General features: G+C 44.2%; 1 protein-coding gene across 1 annotated transcript in view; it reads left to right on the top strand.

Annotated features, from left to right (window-relative positions):
• The window catches only part of COL22A1 (collagen type XXII alpha 1 chain), a 194,095-nt gene that overhangs the window by 67,643 nt on the left and 100,388 nt on the right, over positions 1-26,064 (top strand). The window contains exons 5-12 of the mRNA XM_081204329.1: positions 4,962-5,073; positions 6,631-6,754; positions 9,110-9,385; positions 10,184-10,264; positions 11,634-11,747; positions 15,222-15,266; positions 18,359-18,412; positions 19,257-19,295. Of these exons, the coding sequence (XP_081060455.1) occupies positions 4,962-5,073; positions 6,631-6,754; positions 9,110-9,385; positions 10,184-10,264; positions 11,634-11,747; positions 15,222-15,266; positions 18,359-18,412; positions 19,257-19,295 (845 nt within the window). The remainder of the gene's footprint in view (positions 1-4,961; positions 5,074-6,630; positions 6,755-9,109; positions 9,386-10,183; positions 10,265-11,633; positions 11,748-15,221; positions 15,267-18,358; positions 18,413-19,256; positions 19,296-26,064) is intronic.

Below are 26,064 nucleotides of genomic sequence, written 5' to 3'. Positions count from 1 at the left end.
GAGGCGGTCCCGTAGGTACGAGGGTCCTAGGCCGTATAGGGCTTTAAAGGTTAAAACCAGCACCTTAAACCTGATCCTGTACTCCACTGGGAGCCAGTGCAGCTGGTATAGTACCGGATGAATGTGATCTCGCAGCGAAGACCCCATAAGGAGTTTTGTCGCGGCATTCTGCACCCGCTGGAGTTTCTGGGTCAGTCTCAAGGGCAGCCCCACATAGAGCGAGTTACAATAATCCAGTCTGGAGGTGACCGTCGCATGGATCACAGTGGCTAGGTCAGGACGAGAGAGATAAGGGGCCAACTGCTTAGCTTGGCGGAGATGAAAAAATGCCGCCTTTGTTATAGCTGTAATCTGCGCCTCCATAGAGAGGGAGGTATTGAAGATTACACCCAAACTCTTAACGGCCGGTGCTGGCACTAATTGCACCCCCGCAAGAGATGGGAGTTGCCCCCTCGATCCCATATCGTCCCTCCCCAGCCAGAGGACCTCTGTCTTCGAAGGATTTAACTTCAACCGGCTCCCACGTAACCATCCAGCCACAGCTTCCAGACATCTGGTCAGTGTGTCTGGGGCCGAGTCAGGATGGCCATCCATCAACAGATAGAGTTGGGTGTCATCAGCATACTGATGGCAACCCAGCCCAAAACTCCGGACAAGCTGGGCGAGGGGGCGCATAAAGATGTTAAAAAGCATCGGGGAGAGAATTGCACCCTGAGGCACTCCACACACCAAGGAGTGGCGTGATGACAATTCCCCCCCAAGCGCCACCCTCTGTCCCCGACCAGAGAGAAACGAGCGCAGCCATTGAAGGACTGTGCCCTGGATCCCCACGTCGGCAAGGCGGTGGTCCAGGAGTTCGTGATCGACCATGTCAAAGGCTGCTGACAGATCTAGAAGAATCAGCAGCCCCGACCCGCCTCGATCCAGCTGCCTGCGGAGATCATCTGTTAGGGCGACCAGAGCCGTCTCGGTCCCATGACCAGCGCGGAAGCCGGACTGGAATGGATCCAGAGCAGATGTTTCATCCAGAAACCTACCAAGCTGTTCAGCAACCGCTCTCTCAATCACCTTACCCAGGAATGGAAGATTCGAGACCGGGCGGTAATTGGATAGATCTGAGGGATCTAATGATGTTTTCTTTAAGAGCGGACGCACCACCGCCTCCTTCAGTTCCCCTGGGAATATTACTTATCTTCTTGTCTTGGGGGTCGCATAACTCCATATATTTCTCTGATGAAAATAGGGGTGTCCTAAGGAAAAGCAGGAGATTACAGGATTAAATCAGAAACTGGGATGGCTTCTATAAATCTAGGACTGTCCCTGGAAAATAGGGATACTTGGAGGGTTTGGCAGTATAGGACGATACAGTGCAGGGCTGGAGATGGATATGGTTTGGGGAGAGAACCAGGCTAGGAAGAATTCCATGGGGCATACAGAAAGGTCCAGAGGACTGCATTTGTCTCACATTCCTAAGGTCTCCCACCCCTGAGATATGCTGTCCCCAGATCTTCAGCTTAAAGTAGTGTAGGTCTGCTTTGAAGACTGAAAGCTTTATTTCCCACTCGACAGATGAACAAGAAAACAATCCATCTGCCTGGGCCTCTGTGCTTATTTATAGCTTGTTGTGGGATGGCCAGGGGCCTTGCACCGAATGCTGCAGGGCCAGTGTGTAAAACCTAATAGCCTACAATTATAGCCAGGGATGGCTGTGATTGCTTGTCAGTGCCTCTCTTTCTGTTGGCCTGTGGTCAGCAGAGGAGCAGATTGGATTCCTAAGATGCCAGTGACTCACCAGCTAATTATAACGTTCTCCAAGGGGCTGTATGTGTTTTACGCTGGCAGAGAGGAGCCCGTGGCCCTCTGAGCCTCAAAGGAGAGAGGCACATTAAACCAGCACCGTGCTGCAGCAGACATCAGCTGCCCTGATGGTTGTTCGCCTGCCTCGGAACAAACACTAATTCTGCCCTTCCTTTGCACTCCCTGCACAGGGAAGCCCTCAATATTGAAGTCTCGTTAGCTAATCTCCCTCGCAAGGCTGATAATCTGCTCATGCATAGCTGCAGGCCTTTGGAATGGATCCTAGGCAAAAGAACACATGTTCAGGAAGAGATATTTCCTGTGAAGCCGCACACATGAAAAAAAAGGATGACATCCCCGTCCGGTTAACCTCTGTGCAAGGCCCTTTGTTAATCGATAGTTTGAGATCCCCTCCGACTAGGTTACTTCTCCAGCAGCTTAAATTTGGTACACATAAACACTGCACCCACTGTTTGTTGCATTGCATTTTGGATTGCCTTTATTGCATTTATATCCTCCTCCCCCCCCCAGGAGCTGAAGGTGCCCTGCATGGTTCTCCTCCATCTCATTTAACCTCTACAGTGACCCTGTGAAGTAGTTTAGGCCAAGAGGCAGTGATTGGCCAAAGCTTACCCAGTGGGTTTCATGGCTGAGTGGGGATTTGAACAATGGTTTTGCAGGCAAGGGCGCATCATGGTGGGGGGATGCTGGGGCGATGGTCCCAGGCACATTTTTTTTTGGGGGGGTGCTCCTTTGCAAGGCTGGGATGATCCCAGCTCCGCAAAGGTGGCTTGAAGCTGGTTGTGCTGGGCCCGGGGGTTAACCAGAGCAATGCGGTTCAGGTCCGGTCCCGAATCCAAGGGTTCCATGAGGAGTCAGTCCAACAGGGCCAAGGCAGGAAACCAGGCTAGGTCTGGCATAGGGTAACAGGCAGGTTCCAGCAATGTTGTTCCCGCAACCTGGGGTAGGGTCCGGCAGCCTTTTATCTCTGACAGGGTAACAGCCAGTCCTGATCTCCCAGTGATTCACCTCCCTGTCTCGCCCAAAGGCGAGCACTCCTCCTGCGAGTACTCAGGTCTCTCCTTCTCTCAGACCTGAGTCTCTGCAGCTCAGGAGATGTTGGTGGGTTACTAGACCCAGAGGCCACCTCAGCCTCCCCTGACCCAACCGGTAGTGGAGCAGCTGCACATGATTGCCCAGCTGAGGGCAACGAGGTCATCCCCACCTCTGGAGCCAGGCCAGGCTCAGGCCCCTGACTCAGCCCAGCTGGTGCTTGTTGCAGGGGAACCTGTGCAGACTGAGGATCTTCAGAATCAAGCCCCAGACTCGGTTCAGATGCCGCCTGAGGCAGAAGATCCTGTGCAGACCGAGACTCCTCCAGTTCCGAGTCTGAGCCCAAGTCCCAGGCCATCACACTGGTGTCACATAAGCAGCAAGAGCTGGGCTGATGCAACAGGCTTCCATTCTTGTCTCTGACCTGGTCAACTTTTTCCTCTGGCCCCGCACACCTTTGGCATGTGGTTCCTGGATGGCTGCCCATACTAGGATGTGGTCCTCAGGATGAAATTGACACACACACACACACACACACACACACACACACACACTTTACCCAATCAGCACTTCTTCTTTTTTTGCAAGCTGAGAAACTTTTGATCCAATCACCCGTTATCATTTTCTCATGAAATGCTCCATCTTTCCTTCTACACCTGGAGGAGCGAGAACGCGTAAATACAACCTGTTGATATACGCTCTCATAGAGCTTCTACAGTGAAGCCAAGCTATTATTTTATATTAGGGCCAGTTGGGAGCTCTTAGAGTCAGGGTAAGTAATATATTGGCTGCACTTTATTAGAGCAGTTGGGGGCCAGTGGCAATATGTCAGAGAATTCTCCCATTAAAGTTGTTCCCTGGGTCTTTCAAGGGGTGAAGCTGTAGGGCAAGGGATGGTAATAAATGCCTTATTTCATCTGCTGATTGAAAATGGAGCAAAGCACCAAGAAGAAGAAAAAGCTGCCAGAAACAAAGAAAATACCTGCAGGGCAATTACCGTAACCTGTAATATAAATGCAATTACAAGCTTGGCGAACGGCCAGAACGCACCTTCCCACTGTGCCAAACACGGTATTGATTTTGGTTCTCTACAAAGTAGTGGCCTTAGAAGGGAGCTTAAAGTTTAGTATAGGGTGCACCATCTGTGTCAGATATGGACCTGTTTACATGTGCAGTTATCCTAGGATAACAACCTCAGAACTCACTTTTATGGACTCCAACAGTTCAAGGAGAGAAGCAATAGATGAGAAAACAACCCCTGGTGATATCAGGGGTACTTTGCTCACCTTTGTTTTATGCTGCTGTAAGTTATTTTGTAAGGCTGTTGTCTCTGGTGCGGTAAGTTCACTGTTCCTTTGTAGTTCAGTACCATTGAAAGCGAGTGTTCCCCCACCTACAGATAATTTTTTTATCTGCGTCAATAGCATCATTACTGTTATTCTGCGTTTGTGTGTGCACTTAAAAAACAAACAAAAAACGACTGAATAAGGAAATAAATGGAAATGCTCACAATTGTAAAGTTCTTATTGTTTTTCTCACATAGCCCTCTTATGGAAACAAGACTTAACATTTTGTGAGGCTCTCCTTCCACAAAGACACACGATGAAATTCAAAATAGTGTCCCCTGTGTATCACCTTTAAAGGTAAAGGTAAAGGGACCCCTGACCATTAGGTCCAGTTGTGGCCAACTCTGGGTTTGCAGCGCTCATCTCGCTTTATTGGCCAAGGGAGCCGCCGTTTGTCCACAGACAGCTTCCAAGTCATGTGGCCAGCAGGACTAAGCTGCTTCTGGTGAGCCAGAGCAGTGCACGGAAACGCCGTTTACCTTCCCGCCAGAGCGGTACCTATTTATCTACTTGCACTTTGACGTGCTTTTGAACTGCTAGGTTGGCAGGAGCTGTGACCGAGCAATGGGAGCTCACCCCGTTGCGGGGATTCGAACCGCCGACCTTCTGATCGGCAAGTCCTAGGCTCTGTGGTTTAACCCACAGCGCCACCCACATCCCTGTGTATCACCTTTAGGAAGTGGAAAAAAACTATCTGACTTGTTTGTCCTCACCTCAGCTTGTCCCCCACCTGTTTCCCATATTTGTATCTTTTCTTTTTGGCAGGTTTTGACCTGATGGGATTATTCAGTGTGAGGGAGATATTTGGAATGAAGGACAACGGAATCCACAGCTCTTATGTTCGGCTTGGCAGCTTCCCCATTGTCCAGAAAACAGAGTAAGATCTTTTCCTCAGTAAATAGAAGCCTTGACCAAAAGGAGACAATAAGGGATCTTTAAAGCATTTGCTACAAACAGCTGGGCCAACAGTAAATCTATAAGTAAAACCATAAATGAATATATTTGTAGGGAAGGGGGAATCTGGTTTGAAATTTGGATTGAGTACGAGCCCTTTGGTTTTGGAAGCCAACAGAAACAGTGGCTCGTTCCTTAACAGCCAGCTGCGAACAGAGTCTCCTTGCCAGAGGTTCTTTGTAGCCACTTTCATTTCCTATTTGCACAAGACATGTCTGTTTAAGCTTCACCCTTTCCAGGCCAGGCTGCCAACCACCATTATAAAAGTAAAATGCCAAAACAGGGTGTTTCTGAACACCCGGTCGTTGATCTGTGCCCAGCACCAGAGGAGGTCCCAAGGTTTGGCAGCCAGTGTGGCAGTCTGCAAGCATCCTAGATTTGTGGGACTTCTATCAAGTCCTTCCACACTGTGTAAATTGAGAAGGGGCCTTCATAGACAGGAGTACTGAGAACTGTGTGGTTGTGATGGGTCATATAACCTGGTCTCCTGGCTGCCAAATAGAATGCTCTTAAATACTGAGTTGAGCCAAAGGTTCTCAGATCAACTTTTGGCTCATTTTTATTTATTTATTTTTTGGGGTGTGTGTGTATAGATTTACTCCAAAGTGGGAGAAGGCTCAGGAAGATCCCAAGGCATTTAATAGATGAAATTGTGTGTGTGTTTATTTGTGTGGATTTAAATAATAATAATATTGAATTGTTGTTATTGTTTATGTTTTTATTGTTAAAACACTTCGAGATTTTTTTATGGGAAGCAATGTATAAATGGAATAGACTCAAATAAATAAAACAAGCAAGCAAGCAAAAAAACCAATCCAGTGTGTAAATTCAGTGGCCATGGATGTGGATTGATTCCTTGGAATAAAAATGGGAAATCCTGGATGGAAGTGGGGGCATGTAATGGAATATCCTTGAAGAGATAAGGCCAACTGGCTGGCACCTTGGGCAAAGGAAATAAGTCATGTTTCCTGTCTGGTAAGGAGTGACTGGGAAAAACTTTGAAAAGGCATCATTCACACTGATGAATCTTCAACTAATCCAAATTTTACAATCTGCCAGTGGGTTGGCGAATTGGATAGGATGGGGGAAATCAATACCAGCTACTGCATTCTGCAGCTCTTGTTAAACTCTCTTCATTATTGAAGGTTGTGTACGGGTTCCCCCCCCCCCAGCGGTATAAAGGTGTGATAGAGCCGCTGTTTTCCATTATACATGCATCCCTTATTAACTGATGTGATCAATTACCTAGTTATTTACTTACTTGCAGTTCTGCCATGACATTCTGTGGTCAGATTGGTAGTGTTCCAAGGCAAGCAGAATCAGAGACCATAAAGGGAAAAGAAGAAGTGGAATAAGGAAAAATATGATGAATATATCGGAAACAATGGATTTATTGTGCCACCACAGATCTTTGAACACCTTCTTGCCCAGATGTACACAGCCCAAATGCTTCTCATATCTTTCTCTTGCCCTACCTCAGAGACGTCTTCCCACAAGGCCTTCCTGATGAATATGCCTTTGTCACCACTTTCAAGTTCCGCAAGGCTTCCAGGCGAGAAGACTGGTATATTTGGCAAATTATTGACAAATACGGCATACCTCAGGTAGGAGGTGTAACTCTTTCCGGGTTGTGGAACATGTTTTCTCCATTTACCTCCTGCTGCCCTTTCCATTTTGTTGTTGTTGCTGCTGCTGCTTTTATATCATTACTATTACTACTACTACTAATAATAATAATAGCAATAATATTTGAAACAAGGGTGTCCTGTCAGGAAGGCAGATCATGACTTACTCTTCCATGAGGCAGTGTGGGCAGGTGCTTCGGGAGGTGGCAAACAATGTGTTTGGCATTCCACCTGTGTCCCCAAGCTAGCCTGCTATGCACCTCCTTAGCTATCTCAGGTATAGTGGATGGTATTGTCCGATTGCTAGTGTCAAAGCAAGATTCAGCTCCAGTCAAGTTGACTTCTCTACATGGAATTGGGGAGGTGGCAAAATGTCTTGGCCCAGCCCTGGATTTTACCGCATTTCAAAACAAGGCATGGCCATTCAACAAGATGAAGCAACCTGCGTCAGATAGCACAGGATATATAAAAGCAGGAATTGGTGCAGCAAGGCTTAACCAAAAGTGGTGGTGGCATTAGCACTCTGTTTCAGGTAGCAAAAAATGATTTGGGTCAGAGCGTCACAATTTCCCAACGCCAGCTATATTTCTGACTCCTTCACCACCACATATTGCTCAGGCAGGCCTTGGGCTGATTGACATCGGATGCCCTTTTAAACGCATTGTGTGTGGGACGGGGTATTGTTTTGTTGTCATTCTTACTTTATTATGTTTTTTGTATTGTAATTTTATGTTATGAACCTCCCTGAGATCTACGGATGAAGGGTGGTATACAAGTTTAATAAATAATGATAATAATAAATAATAACTGATTAGGCATTGTGGAAGACAGGAGGATGGAGTAGGTGGTGCTCAGGGCAGTCTTTACCCCGGGGGGGGGGTGCAAGGGGTGCGGGGCACCTGGGCGCTGAATTCTGGGGGGCACCAGGTGCCCGCCGCTGAAGCCGCCTAAGTGTATTGTATTGAGCTGCTTTGTGGCAGTGGGGTCAGTGGTACCTTTGCCACGACTGATCACGCGTCGCCTGCCTGCTAATGTTGCTGCAGGGAGAGCTCTCTGGAAATAATAATCATAATTTATTATTTGTACCCCACCCATCTGGCTGGGTTTCCCCAGCCACTCTGGGCGGCTTCCAAAAATACAGTAAAATATCACAGATTAAAAACTTCCCTGAACAGAGCTGCCTTAAGATGTCTTTTAAATGTCAGGTAGTTATTTATCGCTTTGACATCTAATGGGAGGGTGTTCCACAGGGCGGGCGCCACTACCGAGAAGGCCCTCTGCCTGGTTCCCTGTAGCTTTGCTTCTCGCAATGAGGGAACCGCCAGAAGGCCCTCGGCGCTGGACCTCAGCGTCCGGGCAGAACGATGGGGGTGGAGACGCTCCTTCAGGTATACTGGGCCGAGGCCGTTTAGGGCTTTAAAGGTCAACACCAGCACTTTGAATTGTGCTTGGAAACGTACTGGGAGCCAATGTAGGTCTTTCAAGACTGGTGTTATGTGGTCTCGGCGGCCACTCCCAGTCACCAGTCTAGCTGCCGCATTCTGGATTAGTTGTAGTTTCTGAGTCACCTTCAAAGGTAGCCCCACGTAGAGCGCATTGCAGTAGTCCAAGCGGGAGATAACCAGAGTCTTGCTCACCAAAATCTTGCTCACCAGAGTCTTGCTCACCAAAATCTTGCTCACCAGAGTCTTGCTCACCAAAGCTGGGAGGAGGGGGAGTGACAGCAAAGAGGGAGAGTCAGACAGAAAGAGAATGCGCCTATTTAGCGATGGGAGTGTGCCACAGGCTCTGGAAGAAGATCTCGTATATGTGTGCTTCCAAGGGCCCTCCCAGCTCCTCTAGAAATAAGGTTGCTCCCACAATGAAAGGCTGCACAAGATGGCTCTCCCAGGCATGCACACAATGCCCGCCCGTCTCATATTTCAGACACCTCCCTATGACTGTAAGCGCAAGCATGGAGTCTCTACACTTACTCCCAATGTGTTCTTTGTCTTCTTTAGAAAAGCTAGTTTTAAGCAAAACATACACACACACACACACAACCTCCTTTTGGAGCTGTGCAGGCATGAGCGCTATTTATCAAATGATAATAGTGACATAAGGCATAATAAAAGTTAATTTGGGGGCTAAATTAAATTTGGGGGTGCTGGGTAGATCTTTGCACCCCGGTGGAGCATATGCTAAAGACGGCCCTGTGGTACTTTCGATCTGATCAAAATCATAGCTCTTTTTATATTCTTACAATGACCCACATCTGCCAACCTGACATCTGTCCTCCAAACAATCTTACATTTTTACCACCAGTTTGTGTCTTGCTGTCCCCCCCCCCCAAAGGTGTCTATCAGACTGGATGGTGAAAACAAAGCCTTGGAGTACAACGCTATCGGACTCACCAAGGACGCTGTGAGAGTGGTCTTTCGACATGGCCGCGTCAGTGACCTCTTTGATCGCAACTGGCATAAGATAGCGCTGAGCATCCAGTCTGACAGCGTCTCCTTGTACATCGACTGCAAGCTGGTGCAGACGCTGCCTATTGAAGACAGGGAAAATATTGACATCCAGGGGAAGACCGTGATTGGCAAGCGCCTCTATGACAGCGTGCCCATTGATGTAGGTACCAAGTATGCGGGTTTTCCAGTTAGGAAAAGGGATTGAGAGGGAACTAAAAGATCTGCCTGCTGAGCCATTCTACTGTGATGTTGTGATGGCAAAATCTGTTTCTTCTTTGACATCGCTGATTTCTAGAGATGTCAGTCCATTAAATATATATACCTTGCCATTCGGTAAACAAACCAATTGCTCTTTAAAAGGAAAGGCAGTCCTTTTTATCTTTTCTGTCTGAGAATGTGAAATTTCAAATTTAGAAAGACGATATTCCAGAAAAAGTCAACACACCAAAAGCATAGTGGTTAAAATAATAATAGTCAAGTGGAAGCTTATCAGCATGTTGACGTTTATTTGTTCTAAATATTTTGGCATGGATTTCAAAGGAGTCCTGTCACAGAGGGCAGGAATGGCCATTTTGAGATTCTGAACACTGGATGATGAGAATGCCGGCCCTGCTATTTTCTCCAAATTACTTTTGCACAATATACATGCCCATCCCCGGCTTCCACACCCAGTACAGTGCCAACATCCTTCACACTGGTTCCAATTATCCACATACCTTCTACAGTCTCCATACGTGTTTTGGACTTCCCAGCATATCTGGGCAGCATACTGTAGACATCTGTAGTTCTGTTCTCATGTTCTTTGTTTTTGTGGGGATGTTGTATGTGTCCTGTATGAAGCTCTTCTCTGTTGCATATCACCCAGGTGATTGTGTGCCACAAACCCAAACCTAAAGGGAGCAAAGGCTGCTAACCTGCTTCCTTGAGTGCTGACTTTCGTGATTTCCTTTTTCCATAGTTTGACCTTCAGCGGATGGTTATTTACTGTGATTCACGTCATGCTGAACTGGAAACTTGCTGTGACATTCCCTCTGGGCCTGTAAGTTTAGATCTATTACATGTGTCTTGGTGTGTGTGTGTGTGTGTGTGTGTGTGTGTGTGTCTGTGTAAAAGAGTGTGCACATTCATTGAAATCTGCTATCCAAAATGGAGCTATATTCTGGAACTGTACATTAAGAACAAGAATGAGGAGTAGTTTTTATTGTTTTATGGTTTTAACCTTTAAAGCCCTAAATGGCCTAGGACCCTCGTACCTACGGGACCGCCTCTCCTGGTATGTCCCATGGAGGACCTTACGGTTTTCAAATAAAAACATCTTGGAGATCCTGGGCCACAGGGAGGTTAGGCTGGCCTCAACCAGAGCCAGGGCTTTTTCGGCCGTGGCCCCGATCTGGTGGAATGCTCTGTCACAGGAGGCTAGGGCCCTGTGGGACCTGACATCTTTCCGCAGGGCCTGCAAGACAGAGCTGTTCCACCAGGCCTTTGGCTAAGGCACAGCCTGACCCCCTCCTTCGGTAATCCTCACAGAACTGTAGCCCAATGGTTGCCATTGATTTGATTTTAGAATGAATTGATTTTAGAATGCATTTCAATTGATTGATTGTGATTTTATGTGAACTGTGTTGCTTTTATTGTTGTTGCCTGCTCTGAGCCCAGCTTCGGCTGGGGAGGGCGGGATATAAATAAATTATTATTGTTATTATTATTATTATTATTATTATTATTATTATTATTATTATTATTATTATTATTATTATTATTGTCTTGTGGGGAAAAAGGAGATAGCAAATAGGTAGGATAATATTATGTTGGGGTCATGTCATTCATTATGCTTCATTATGGTCAATGGTCCTTTCAGAAGAGTTTAGAAGACTGCTGACAGGCCTTCATTTTTTTAATTGGAAGTAAAAGAGTAAGTTCTGCAGGTTGAAGTCCCCCCCCCCTCTCTCACACACACAAATGACTTAGATTGTGTGAACCTTTTTCTTTAAAAACTAGTACTATCCTGTTGGGTGCCATTGATTCATTGACATTCTCTGCTTTGGTACCATTTCCCCCCGTTCTTTATCCATGTGTATACATTGGTCATATGGGTGCTCCCAGCCAATAAGAGAACATGCCATAAGCATGAGGATGCCCAATGACACATCATCGACCAGATTTCGCTAATGGTGATGCCATTGGGAAAATTGAAAACCATTTAAATGGAAGGACAATATAAACGAACAAGTGAACATCTCTGTATAATGCATCCTGCGAGAGGGGACAGCAAAAGGGAAGTGTTTATTTTGTGGGGTGGAGATCAAGAAAATGTGGGTAGGTTTCAGCTCAACTGCAGCTAAATTGCAATTAATTTAACAAGAAACATGTTCCTGATCTGTGCTATATTTGACCTGTTCTGGCTACAGTGCCAAGTGACGGTTGTTACAGATGCTCCTCCCTTTGAAATAGCAACCACTGTTGGAAGCGAACAGGTCGGCCATATCAAGACAGTCAACTGCTCCTGTCCACCTGGAGAAAAGGTATGTATTTGAATCGGAAGTGGTTTTTCCCCTCCAAGTAAGGCTTTTATTGTAATAATCGAGATAAATATAATATTATGGCTTTATCATCGCTATTAACTCTGTACATGAGATTCTGTGCACGTGGATTCTTCTACCAAAGGCCACCTTCCCATACTCTGGAGATGGTTTTTAGATATGGGTTGTATATTAACATTGTGCTTTGTGAGGTCTATGCCTTATGACTACTGCCCTAAATATTCTCTCCTGGAAGGAAGTTGGGCATAATAAGGAGAGCAAATTTTCTGAGAATTCAAACAGAAAGAAAGAAAGAAAGAAAGAAAGAAAGAAAGAAAGAAAGAAAGAAAGAAAGAAAGAAAGAAAGAATTAGTAGGAAGTAATTGTCTTTACTTTGCAAACACATCCTGGTAATCCTATATTAATTTATTCTCATGGTACTCATGTTAGGTAGGCAAGTGGTCATATCAAGGGATCTCAGGATGAGGGCTAGTATATTATCTAAGATAATAAAGGGGTAGTCAATCTTTTTTTGTGTGTTAAAGATTTATTGATTTTCCATTTTCAAAACAAATATCCGATATCAATACTAAACATTAGTTTTTCATCCCCCCCAATGTTGCCTTCCCTCAGGTTCCATTTCTGGTTTATTACATCAAATGATACGTTCTGCTATTTATATACAATACTATGTTATCACAACGTTATATGCCTTGTTTTACGTAAATAAAATTGGAAATGTTTATTTAAATCCTGCCAATGAGTCCATTTTTTTTTATGTTTCTACAAATATATTGTAAAGGGTTCCCATTCTTTTTCAAAGTCCCTGTTGTCCTTTTCTTGAAGTTTGTCCATTAACTTTGCTAACTCTGCATAGTTCATCCATTTTTCTTGCCATTGTTCTCCAGCCTTCCAATTTTGTGCTATTAGAATTCCTGCTGTTGTTGTAGCAAACATAAATAATGTCCGTTTTTCTTTCGGCAGCTCTTGTCCTAAAATATCTAACAAAAAAGCTTCTGTTTTTTTAACAAATGTTATTTTAAACATTCTTTTCAATTCGTTGTATATCATTTCCCTTTTTTAAAAAAATAATCTTGCAATCTCACCACATATGATAAAATGTACCTTCTGGGGGTAGTCAACCTTTTTTTTTTAAAAAAAATGATATTTATTGAGAAAAGAATTTTTAAGATCACAAATAAAAGAAAAAGACAAAATTACAGAAAAAAAGACAAAAACAGAAATAAAAAATAAAAAAATTAAACCATCATTTTCAAATTCTCCACTTTCTTTACCTTCTTTCCATGACCTCCTCCTCCTCCCATCTCTTGTATCTTGATTAATAATTGTCACAGCAAATCCTTTCCATAATTCATAATAATCTGTCATTACATTACCTTGCTCTATTTTCATTTTATCTTATATAAAACCTTAAAACTTAAAATTTAAATCTTATTTTAACCAGCTTCTCATAACCATTACCTTTTTACCTAATTCTTTAAACATCCTTACAAGAGCCTAGTAATTTCATTTCAACAATTTTGCAACTTTCATAAAAACATTTCTGACGATTAAAAAAAGAGAATAAAAACAATCCAATCTTCTTCCAGCGTCCCCTCCCCCCGGTCCCGGGATTATCAGTCCTTTTTGTCCCATAAGTCTGGCCAATTTAACCTGGTGATCTTATATCCGAGGCCATCAAATCTCTTCCATGTCCCTTCCGCAGTTCTTCTTCATATTTTCCTTTTCGACAAATCAGCCCCTTTCTCATAGTCCAGACTAAACTCCATGTGGTATTTTAAAACATGCTTCAAGTAGTAAACATGTTTCAAATTCCCTCCAGGATAAGACCCAACAGCTCCAAACCTCTGACGGCCCATTGCTAGATTCTGAAAGTCCAAGCATCCCTGCATAGGGGGGGCAGTCCAACCCCCCATTTCCAGCCGAACTTTGTCCTTCCAAATCAGGTTTTTTCCAAGTTCATTTATCAAATCCAAAGACTCATTTTCTTGCTGGGCCAAAAGTCCCTCCATCCCTGGTGCCCAAGATTCAGCAAGGTCCTCTTCTTTCAGTTGTTCTGTCATGGCACGCTCCTGTTTTGGTTCCTGGGTGGGCTCCATATCATTTCCCACTACCAGTTCAAAGGTTCTGGCTGCATTAGTCATAAAATCCATCTTCTGACTTAACTGATCCAATAGGGCACTTATTTTACAGAAAGCACCCAACAGTGCTTCTGAAGGCATTGTCCTACAAGGTCACAAATCCTTTCCCACAGTTGTAATCAGTAACAGCTGCAAGTTCCCAGGATTTAGTTACAATCTCACAGTTCCCCTCTAGGGGGAAGACTTCTGGTAGTTCTTTTCCTTAGAAACAATACCAACAAAGTTTCTTTTTAAAGATATTTTGTCCATATTTGTTCTTTTAAAAGACGAAAGGAAACAATGGAGTCACAATGTTTCCCTCCTTTTAACTATCTGTCAAAACATTTATTTCTGGTCAATGAGCTTCAAACATCAAATCTGACACCCCGCTCCAGGGTCAGGACGGTGGAAAATTACTTTGCTTTAACTTCACTTCTGCAGGTTTAAACAGTCCAAAAAAGGTCCCCCTTCTTCTGCTACCGAAGGGGGGTTCAGCGATTTTAAATGATGAAAGTCGATCCTTTGACAGTGATTTTTAAGGCTCTAGTTTGTGTTGTCTTTGCTTTGTTCTGACTACAAAGAAACGGAAGGGTGACTTCCTGTTTAATCCTTTCCATTTCAGTACCAAATTAGGGTTAGTTTTAAAGTCCAAATTCCTTCTTATTTCGTCAGTTCTTATCTGAAGTCCAAATATTTAATGTTCCAGTACTCACGGTTGGTTATTTTAGATGCCAAATTGTCCCAGGAAAAAGGCAGCGCTCTCCGGCAACGGCTATGCGGCTTCGCTCCACAGAAAAAGCAATTAACTCATAGCACCGCCCCACTTCCCCCTCTTCACTTCGGAGCCCGTTTATGGGTTCCTTTGTGGGTTGGGGGGGCACTAAGGGTGCCCGCTGAGTCCCACGGTCACAGGCTTCATCCACCTGTGATTTCCAGAAGGGTCCCTACTACGCCGGAGCGGAAAAGACCCGTTTCATGCGGAGCTGGTCCCTCCGATTCAGAGGGAGTCCGCCATTGCCGGTGGCGCCACCCCGGAAGTCCACCAACCTTTTTATACCTACCTCCCACTAATGCATCTTTCTTGATGGTAAAGGTTCCTTACCGCCCACCAGTGCTCGATGGAAGGAGGATTCAGCTTGTGCCGTAGAACCCACTACAGCCCACCTAGAATCCCGAAACCCCCATAGTGGGTGGTAGGAACCAGGTTGACAACCCCTGATCTAAGGCAATGTACTTATGTATAGCATGGTTGCTAACATGAGCAATTAAGGCTATATTAATGTGATGGAAGCAATGAGAAATTATGTTGATAAATAATATTTCTCTCTCATTTCAGGGGGAAAGAGGTCTACCTGGGTTTGAAGGTTTCAGAGGCCAAAAGGTTAGTTTTGCCTGAGGAACCAACAAGACTTTTATTTTTTACTTTAATTTATTTATTTTAAAAAAAAACTTGATCAATTCAAGTTAAGTAGCTTCTGGATCCGAAACAGAATATGGGCTCTAATTGGGCTGCAATTTTATTGTGGGAAGGAAGCAGACATGTAGCTGCATTGCTGCCATGAGTTCCTGTTTTCACAACAGTTTCCTCTTAGCTTATAAAATGCTATGGCCCTGGAAATTCTCATGCATGCACACTTCCATCACACTCACACTGCATGATGGGTTCTATGGGCCATTGGATTTTAAGCATATTGTGCTACCCGTTGCCTGGTTCATTGGCTTCCAGCAGACAACAAACCTCAGTAGCAGAATTCCACAACAATATACTCAAGATAATTTTTTTGGCATGTATAATATCCAGGCCCTGGAAGCTTTCAGGCATGTTGTTCTTGGCATCCATTGTCTTGAGAGACAATGGAGTGTGCCCGTGGTGGTGAGATAAAACAGCTGCAATCCTGGGCATTGTGTATGGAAGTCCTGGGATGCACAGACAAGAAGACCCTGCTCTCTCAGCCTCGGAGTCCTGTAGTGATTCCATGCTCTTTATTGCTTGTAAAACAGTGATTGAATTGCCCCCCAAATTCAGGCTTTTATATACATTAATTACACAATGAGTTCTGTCTGATTGGCCGATTCTGCTTCCCTCCTGGAGCCTGACTGGTCTTTTCCTGCAGGCCAATCACTTGCTGCATTCTACGATCCTACCAGCCTAATAGGCTGATTAACTTCCTCCTGGAACCTGATTGGTCTTCTCCTGCCAGCCAATCAGTTGTTGCATTCTAGGATCCTACTTGCCTATTGTTCTAAGATCCAAGCTTAGTACATATACTGATGTAGTCCAAAGGAAAGCAGAGCAATATGTTTGGCACCAGCTTGGCTGTAGGAATTGCCAGAAGGAGACGTACAAGGCACTATCCAAACCTCTTAGGGCTTTTTCTTCTCCTGGAAATATACTGCAATGCAGTGGAGGTTTAGGATCCAAGTTTTCCTTCTCCTAGATGGGCTACCTTCCCATGTTGTCAAGCCCCATCTGTCCTCCACTTCCTTCTATAGCACGGGCAGAAACAGATTTCTTGGCCGTTGGACTAAATATCGGTGCCGTCCGCTCAGTCTGCCAGAGACTGTCTTTGCATGCAGTGGAAGTCCCTAACTCACCAAGAACTTGAGATCCATTGGCTTCCCTCACCTTGTTTAGCTGGCCAGTCGAAGAGAGAGCTGAGTACAGGGTGGGGACCAATGGTGGATGAAATACCCCAGGTATTTCATGATGTGTTCCCCACCAGAGGTACTAGAGCCAGTGTGGTGTAGTGGTTAAGAGTGGTGGACTCGTAATCTGGTGAACCGGGTTCGCTTCCCCGCTCCTCCACATGCAGCTGCTGGGTGATCTTGGGCTAGTCACACTTCTCTGAAGTCTCTCAGCCTCACTCACCTCACAGAGTGTTTGTTGTGGGGGAGGAAGGGAAAGGAGAATGTTAGCCGCTTTGAGACTCCTTCAGGTAGTGATAAAGTGGGATATCAAATCCAAACTCTTCTTCTTCTTCTCTAACACTCCATACGTCTCACTGGATGTCACAGAATGATAGAGAGAAAATGAAGGCTTGCTTTTCTTATAACATGAAATGTTTCTCCAGCTAAAGAGTTAGGCATCCTCTTTTTGCTGGTTGGCAAAAGAAGAGGGAGAATGCACTTTTTAGAAGCAAGGTTATCCATTGGTTTAAAGCGGTATAGAGCTGCAGCTTTGTTTCCACTGTCCCCATTTCCATTTAAAGCAGCCACGGGACTGGGCCTTGCATTTCTCTGGCGCTATAAATAGAAGCTTCCCATTTTAATCAGTGACAGTTTAACCGATGAGAGTCCCTTTGCACAATGACATGAGAAATTACAGTAAGAGCCGAACCAGGGGCTGGCAGCAATAGAGCAAGGTGCATTTTAAATGGCTGCCATTTCCCCAAGTGTATGGATCCAGCGATGGCCTCTAGAAATGCTAATGTATCAGTTTAATATAAGTGAAATGGAATTCTTTATCGGGGCGCCTGGGATGGAAGTGAGCCTTTTAGAAGCTGATTATATTTAGGATGCCCCATCTCTCCTCTAAAATGGTCCAAGAGATGAATGCTGATTCCTGCTTAGCACACAGAGTGGGTTATCCGCCTACATCTCTGTTTAGCGGCATTGAGTGGTTCCTCTTGACACTGATGTAAAAAGCCTTCTTTTAAAAATTGGAAAAAAGAGACCTTCTGACATTACTTTTTCTTTTCTATGAGCAGCCTAGAATTTTTTTTAATAATAATAGAGAGACTTGCTGTGGGTGATCGGCTTTTTTGCAACCAGTTTTGCAGGTTGCAAATGGAACAGGAAGCAGAGAAATGCACTTTTATTTTCCTGTTGCATCACATGCTTTCTTTGTTACATTGTTAAAGGGCCCACTTTGGAACCAATAATTTTATGCACGTATGCCCACACTTTTGAGTATTGCACACAACATGTTGAGGAACTGCAGCTCAGTGGTAGAGCACATGTTTTCGCGCATAAAATCCAGGTTCTCTTCCTGACATCTGCCGTTTCAAAGATTGGATAGTAGCTCTGTGAAATACCACCATTTGAGACTCTAGAAAGCTTCTGCCAGTCAGAGTAGACTGGACTGGGTTGATATACAGACTGATACTGCTCTAAGGCAGCTTCTGTCTGACATCATAAGAAGATGCAAAAAAGCCCAGCCAGAGAAAGCCAAAGGCCCACCTAGACCCATCATGTTCTCACAGTGAGGAGAATGAATGTATAAATGATATACTGACAAAAAGAATGGCAGCAAATTGCAGACTGAAAAAGGATGGCAGGCAATACAGACCATATTTACCTATCCGATTTCCATTCTTGTTTGCAGATGGAGACACAAGCTAACACAATTTCTGAGACTTTCCCCCATTCTGATGAAATTCTCAGATGTCCCTACTAGTAGGTCTAATAAAAGTCAGGGGTGGGGATCCTTGCATCTTGTACTCTTGTGCTAACACTTGTTCTTTTTTTGTCAAGGGAGAAATTGGACCAACTGGACTTCCTGGCCCAAAGGGAGAAAGAGGAGAACCAGTAAGAACATTGATCAGAGCTCAGACATTCTGGATTGTTTCCTTCCCTGTTCTAACATTACCATGTGCTAACAACAATAGGCATGCAATACTAAACTAGGGATCAAAAATAACACCTGGTTGACTTACTTGTAACTGGATTCTGGACCCAGGACTTAAAGTTTTATCTGTGAATTATAGATGCAGGACTCTGAAGAGCTATCCAACAATAAAAAAAAGAGGAACCAAAGTACACAAGGTTCGAAAATGACTGCATGCACTTGAAATAATTGTTCTGCAGTTCAACCACTGCTATGCGGCAGTAACTTTGCTTTCAAATCTCATCTACTGGATTCTTAATTTATACCTCCAGTGAAAGAAATCCCATGCTGTGACTTCTAGGGTCACTCAGCTACTGAGTCCCATCATGTTTCATCAAGGACTGAATAAAAAAATTCCTTCCTGTAGCACCTTAAAGACCAACTAAGTTAGTTCTTGGTATAAGCTTTCGTGTGCATGCACACTTCTTCAGATACAGTGTATCTGAAGAAGTGTGCATGCACACGAAAGCTTATACCAAGAACTAACTTAGTTGGTCTTTAAGGTGCTACAGGAAGGAATTTTTTTATTTTGACTATGGCAGACCAACACGGCTACCTATCTATAACTGGAACCATCAAGGACTGCTTCTTCTATACCTTCCTTTACCATTGGGCTACTCGTGTTTGAGATCAACTGACATTATCATTGCTTTTCTCTTAGCTGCTCTCAGAACATCCATTGGTAGTGATAGCTCACTGTGAGATTTGTGAGAATTCTTGTGCTATCGTTATTGTGTTAACTGTAGATTTATTCTCTCCATTTAGGGTGGAGGAGGAGACGGCTGGGCACAGAAAGGAGAAAAGGTATGGTCATACTCAAAGCTGGGTAAACTCTAAAAATATTAACAGTGCAATTATTATTATTATTATTATTATTATTATTATTATTATTATTATTATATCACCCCCTTTCTCCAAGGAGCATCCATGGTGCTCCTAGTCTCATTTTCTCTCCACAACAATCTTATGAGCACCAGAATTTTTGACAGTAAATATGATTTTATGTTAGATTTCTCCCATGTGTGTATGAAATTTTACCTAATTCACACATTTTTGCAAATGATTTCCCCTAATGCAATGCATTGTTGTTATTTGTCATTTTCATGAATAGGCATTTGTATGCCCATGTTCCCTTAATATATATACTTTTGTCCTTCTCTCTCTCTCTCGGTGTGTGTGTGTCTGGTTGGAGAACTGTGTCACAAAATTCAGAGAAGCATAAATTTTGACTGATAGCTGGCATTCAAGCTTGTGTGTTGCTTACTGGGTAACTTCATTTCAAAAGCAAACAAAATAGAATTTCTACTCCATCCCTAATTGGGTCCCTTCATATTGAAATTAACCTAGATTGAACCCTTGAGGCCTGCCTGCCATGGCACTAGGTGTAAACTGTCTTGTTTTAGAGGAAGCCTGGGTGGTAGTACAAGAGTTTCTTAGGCACCTATTGGGATCAGCTGGGAGGTTTGAAAGTCCTCTGTGTGGGCAGAGTTCCCTTATTTCTCCCGATTAGTTTAAACACACACAGTATTTCAAAACCTGGGCTGTTAATCAGATTACATCAAAAACTGGCAAAGACTAAGTACTGTATGAGGTTTTGTCTGCTGCATCTGTACAAAATAGCATCAAATGGGCACCAAAGAGGGTGAAGGCAACAATTGATCTGATTTACGAGCATCCAGATGTGTCGTTTTAGTCCTTTTGCGTCTAGAAAGTTCCTGGGACAGCTCTCCATCACCCAAGGGAGCACTTCAGAAGATATGCAGCTGCTGGCCACATCTTGCCAACATCTGTCTGACAGGTTTGGCATCAGCACACATGTGTGCTTGTGCCAAGCACAGCTATTGATTTATTTTTGCTTAGAAAAAGAACTGAGCTTAGAAAAAGAACTTAGAAAAAGAACTTAGAAAAAGAACTGTGGAGCGTTCAGCTGCAGCTGTATTACAGACTTGCTCTCACGCTCTCTCTGGATGAATTGCCACCTAATGCTATTGACCTGTTCTTTGGTTCTGACATCAGGTGTGGGTGGGTTTTTTTATTTATTGCTTTGGGAAAAAAGGCTTTCTTTGACATTCTAGAGATACACAAAAGGCCCCAAGAAAAGTTGCTGGTGTTGAAGGAACACTGTTCTTCCCTTGAAATTCCTTTGAAGTTTTTTTGAAGTAGCAGCTAAGGTTGCTGAGAAAGTGAACCAGCCCACCAACACCCTAGCTACCAGATGCAGCAAAAGATGTTTCCTGAACTTTGGACTTCAGTGATCTGCTGTTTGTTCCCTTCTAAGTACAGAGGACAGATAGCTTCTTCCTCTCAATATCACCCCTTCTTTGTCAGCTCTGACAACTGTGGGGAATAAGGTTCTGGATTATAGGACTTCTTTCTGAACCTAGACCCAAAAGGAGCTGCACCATCCATGCTTCTTCATGAGGATGCTCAGAACATTTCAACCTTTGAAAATAAACTAGAATGCATCTATCAGAATTTGCAGCATAATATAAAACATAGTTCTTGGCTCATTTTTTTTTTAAAAAATAAGAAATGTATCTAAAATGGTGTCTTTGGAGAAAAAAATGGAAAGATATATTTTAAGAGACAATATATTCAACACTGCAATGAAGTATACATTTAAATGGATAGTTGTTGTTGTTTAGTCATTTAGTCATGTCCGACTCTTCGTGACCCCATGGACCAGAGCACGCCAGGCACTCCTGTCTTCCATTGCCTCCCACAGTTTGGTCAAACTCATGCTGGTAGCTTCAATAACACTGTCCAACCATCTCGTCCTCTGTCGTCCCCTTCTCCTTGTGCCCTCCATTTTTCCCAACATCAGGGTCTTTTCCAGGGAGTCTTCTCTTCTCATGAGGTGGCCAAAGTATTGGAGCCTCAGCTTCAGGATCTGTTCTTCCAGTGAGCACTCAGGGCTGATTTCCTTCAGAATGGATAGGTTTGATAAGTCATCATAGATAAGTTTGATCTTCAGTATCCATAGGACTCTCAAGCGTCTCCTCCAGCACCATAGTTCAAAAGAAATGTATATTCCATGTATATATTTACAGAGTCATGTGAACATGCAGTGGGATAGGTTTATGAATAATCACGTGGCAGGACAGAGTCTCAAACAAAGTTGTGCTCTCCCAGCCCACATTCCCAGCAAACTCCTGTCTCAGTGACAAGTATGCTGGTTGGTCATGTCCACAGAATGGAAGATGGCAGGATCCCCAAGGATGTGCTCTATAGGGGGCTGGCTTCAGGATCAGTCCCACTGGCAGACCAACTCTGTGTTACCAGGTAAAGGTAAAGGGACCCCTGACCATTAGGTCCAGTCATGGCCGACTCTGAGGTAGCGGCGCTCATCTTGCTTTACTGGCCAAGGGAGCCAGCGTACAGCTTCCGGGTCATGTGGCCAGCATGACTAAGTCACTTCTGGCGAACCTGAGCAGCGCACAGAAACGCTGTTTACCTTCCCACCGGTGCGGTACCTATTTATCTACTTGCACTTTAACGTGCTTTCGAACTGCTAGGTTGGCAGGAGCAAGGACTGAGCAACAGGAGCTCACCCTGTTGCGGGGATTTGAACTGCCGACCTTCTGATCGGCAAGCCCTAGGCTCTGTGGTTTAACGCACAGCGCCACCCGCATCATGTCCTCAGATGTGACATAGAGGCTGGCAACATCAACCTCCCCCCATGTGGGAATTGCTTGCAGATGATCACAGTGCTTGGAGACAGGCAGTCAAATCGTGCAGCCACAGCAGTGAGCAAAGAAGGAATGGCTGTGGGGAAGAGCACAGAATGAAACAACACGATGTTACATCTTCAGCAGCACAACCAGATGCCTTCATCTGCCCCAGCTGCAACAAAACATGTCTCTCCCATATCAGTCTCTACAGCCACAGTGAATGTTGCAGCCTTCCAAGAGTTCACTCCTGAAAGGCACACTCCTCTATTGTCTCCCGAGACAGATGGAAGCCAGCAAAGATCTGCTCATTGCTTGGCGTGGTAGCACTTGTAGCATAACAACAGAAAAGGTTCTCACCTTGGAAATAGTTCTGAAAGTAGCACTGCCCTCTGAAACCTTCTTCCACCTTTGGTGTTTGGGTAGCTACTACCGTCAGCCTGGTAACCAAGGGGACCCAGGAAGTTATGATGGCTGATGTTTGAAAAGGAAACGCTTTGCTTCTCTGCCATCACTGTTTACACTAGGAGTGGACAACCTGGTACCCTCAAGATGTCGATGGATCCCTGACAATTGACCAACAACATCTGGAGGAGAACCATCTTGGCTAACCCTGGCTTAAAATGACAGCAGCAATAACACAATTGTGTGAGAAGAGGGGAAGCGAGGTCCCATCTCTCTGTGTCATCTTTATGAATGATTATCATAGGCTTCTCCATGAATATATGACAGCGAATTTCTGGAATTTGTTGAATAATTGACTTCTTAGAGTCAAATGTGTGGGTGTCCAGATATATCCCCTTCTGCTGCTCCCCTATCCCCTCAACCAGCAAATTAAAACAGTGGGGGCACACGTATTTCAGTTCTGTTCCATTTTATCTGTTTTAGCCATAGGCCATAACAGAGTCCGAGATACAAATTAGGGCCATCAATTTCAAGCATGGCAAGAATTAACATGTCAGAAATCACGGAGCTACAACAATAGTAAAACATCAGAAATCCAATTTGCAGTCTACGACGTGCACGTCATAAAATATCTTGGGCTGCCGTAGAAAAATTAGCTACATTATCCCTTATTACTATTGGCAAGTAAGTTGTTATTTCATCTTTGCAATACGCTTTTGCCTAGCATCTTCAGAAATGGGGCAGTGAGATATATAATGAGGATTTTCTTCTATTGATTCTGTTGTATCCTCTTTTTAGATGCAATGGAGAGAGAGAGAGAGAGAGAGAGAGAGAGAGAGAGAGAGAGAGAGAGAGCATATTGTGATAGCATATATTAAGTTAATGAATCTGTGGTATTCTAAACCAGGTGGAGGCTTTCACTGGAGGAAAAATGTGGAAATAATGGATAAATATGTTTTGAACCCGTGATTAAATTAGGACCAGTCTCCTTTCATTATATTTCTGGGACCTGCCCAAATATGGAGGGCTTTTTGAGGCAATCGTTCTCCTCAACACATCATCAAGGCAAGCAACAGACTTTAGGGCCCTTCAGCTCAGATCAGCTCATGTGACCATGGGAAGAATTCTGCTTGGACAGGCCCAAGGCCCATTTCATCCAATATCCATATACCATCACAGAGCTGCAGTCCCCAGAGTTCCCTCTGAAGAGGGACTGTTTGATACATTACTCTGGGAATGATAGATCTGCGAGTGGAATTGGGAAGTCTTCTAACAACCCTCAGTGCCCTTAACAAACTACAGCTCCCAGCATTCTTTGAGGGAAGCCATGACAGTTGAGACATCACCTTGCCAACAAAGGTCCGTATAGTAAAAGCTATGGTTTTCCCAGCAGTGATGTATGGAAGTGAGAGCTGGACCATAAAGAAGGCTGATCACAGAATAACTGAAGAGAAGACTCCCTGGAAAAGACCCTGATGCTGGGAAAGATGGAGGGCACAAGGAGAAGGGGACGACAGAGGATGAGATGGTTGGATAGTGTTCACGAAGCTACCAGCATGGTTTGACCAAACTGTGGGAGGCAGTGGAAGACAGAAGTGCCTGGCATGCTCTGGTCCATGGGGTCACGAAGAGTCGGGCATGACTAAACGACTAAACAACAACAACAACATCATGACAGTTTAAAGTGGTGTCGTAGTACTAACGGATGGTGTGAATGTGGCATGTGTTGCAATGGCCAGGTTGGATGTATTTGACAGTACCTGCATTTCATCTTTTTCTGAGCCAATCATGGATCTCTATCTCCCACAGCTTCCATCTTTAGACCAGGGAGTTGTATACAGGTGAATTCCTGTGTCACGACATTGCAGTAAGAAAACTCTGCCCTCTCTAGCAAGTCTTCAAGTTTTCAGAAGAACTCACATACTCAGAAGTCACAGTTTCATACTTAGATAAAAGAAATGAGCTTTAGTTGATTTTTTTTTAAAAAAAATATTGCTGTAATTACAGGGTTTTAGTTTTAGTTTTATTCACTGGCTTCTGTGACCCAGAATAATGAGCACATAATTGTTTCAAGACCGCATAATTGTGCATCTCAGCAGCCGAACTCTCAGCACCGCAGGAATCGCAGGGCTTGCTCGCCTGCAGTTTTATTTTGCTTTGCATCACTTTGGAGAACAGCGCAGCTGTCTCTATTTCTGCTTTACTGCTTCGCCGGTAAGGATGAAAATCCTTTCTGGGGCTGCACTGACACCTGCTGGCTGCTTTGGCTCTGTGAAAATCCTTTTCGTGTGGACCTTTCAAGCGATTATCTGGGTGGTTTGAAATTTTGTCTAAAGTTCAGGTACATGAATCAATTTGGGAAGAACTTTCTTTTCTTTTAAGGAACTGGACCTAATCTGGAGCGAGGGTCTGGCCATGAATCTCCAATATTACTAGAGAGGCGGAATGGTGAGGGTAATAAATTTAGATTCAGCATTGTTCCTCCCCTATCTAGCAGCTGGACAGGGAAGGATGATTTCTAACTCAGAAGTGAGCTTTCTTCTTTTTTCTCTTTTCTGGTCTTTTTCCTTCTATCCTCCAGGGTTTGGTGTGAGGATTTGGAAGGGGAGATAGTAAATACCATCAAGTGAAAAGGTGATTCTAAGTGTAAATCTGCAGCAGTTCACAGCTCCTGTTGATGCTCAGGGTCCATTGGAAATCCTAGTTTTTTATACACAGAATTTATAGCACAGAGAAAAAGAGTGCGCTCTGGGAAGCACATAGAAAAGGAAACATATATTCCATGAGGACCTTCTCTTTAAAAAATCACAAACTGAATTGGAAATGTGGAGAACTGGACTGAAGACTGGGGAAATAAGAAACTGAGAGAATCAAAAAAGGGAAGATCCTGTTTTATTTCCCCCCCAATCACAGTTCCTCAGAGTCCTTGTTGTTCATCAGGACTCATTCCAGAATACCCCCAGGCTTCCAAAGCAGAATCTTGGGCAGCAAAGGGAGTGATCTGGGATGGAAGACAACCCAGGAATATCTAAAAAGCAATGGAAAAGGAATGCAGATAAAAGCTGCCCGAACTGTGAGAAGCTGGAAAATAATTTTGATGACATCAAGCACACGACTCTTGTTGAGTGAGGAGCACTTTGAGAAGCAATGAGGCAGGCGACAAAGACAGGAGGGTTTATCAGATCCTCAGAAGGCCCCTATCGAAAATGGATGAAGTGGAGAGAGAGGTTTTCTTCCCGTCTTTTCATACTAGAACCCAGAACCCAATAAAGTCAAAGGATGAGAGATTCAGGAGAGACAAAAATAAAGTATTTTTTCATGGAGCACATAGTTAAGCTATGGAATTACAGTGGTACCTTGGGTTACATTCGCTTCAGGTTACAGACTCCGCTAACCCAGAAACAGTGCTTCAGGTTAAGAACTTTGCTTCAGGATTAGAACAGAAATTGTGCTCCGGCGGCGCGGCAGCAGCAGGAGGCCCCATTAGCTAAAGTGGTGCT

The sequence above is a fragment of the Podarcis bocagei genome, assembly GCF_964188305.1.
Source record: "Podarcis bocagei genome assembly, chromosome: 8".
NCBI classification, from domain to species: Eukaryota; Metazoa; Chordata; class Lepidosauria; order Squamata; family Lacertidae; genus Podarcis; species Podarcis bocagei.
This window is presented reverse-complemented; position numbering and strand designations above follow the sequence as displayed.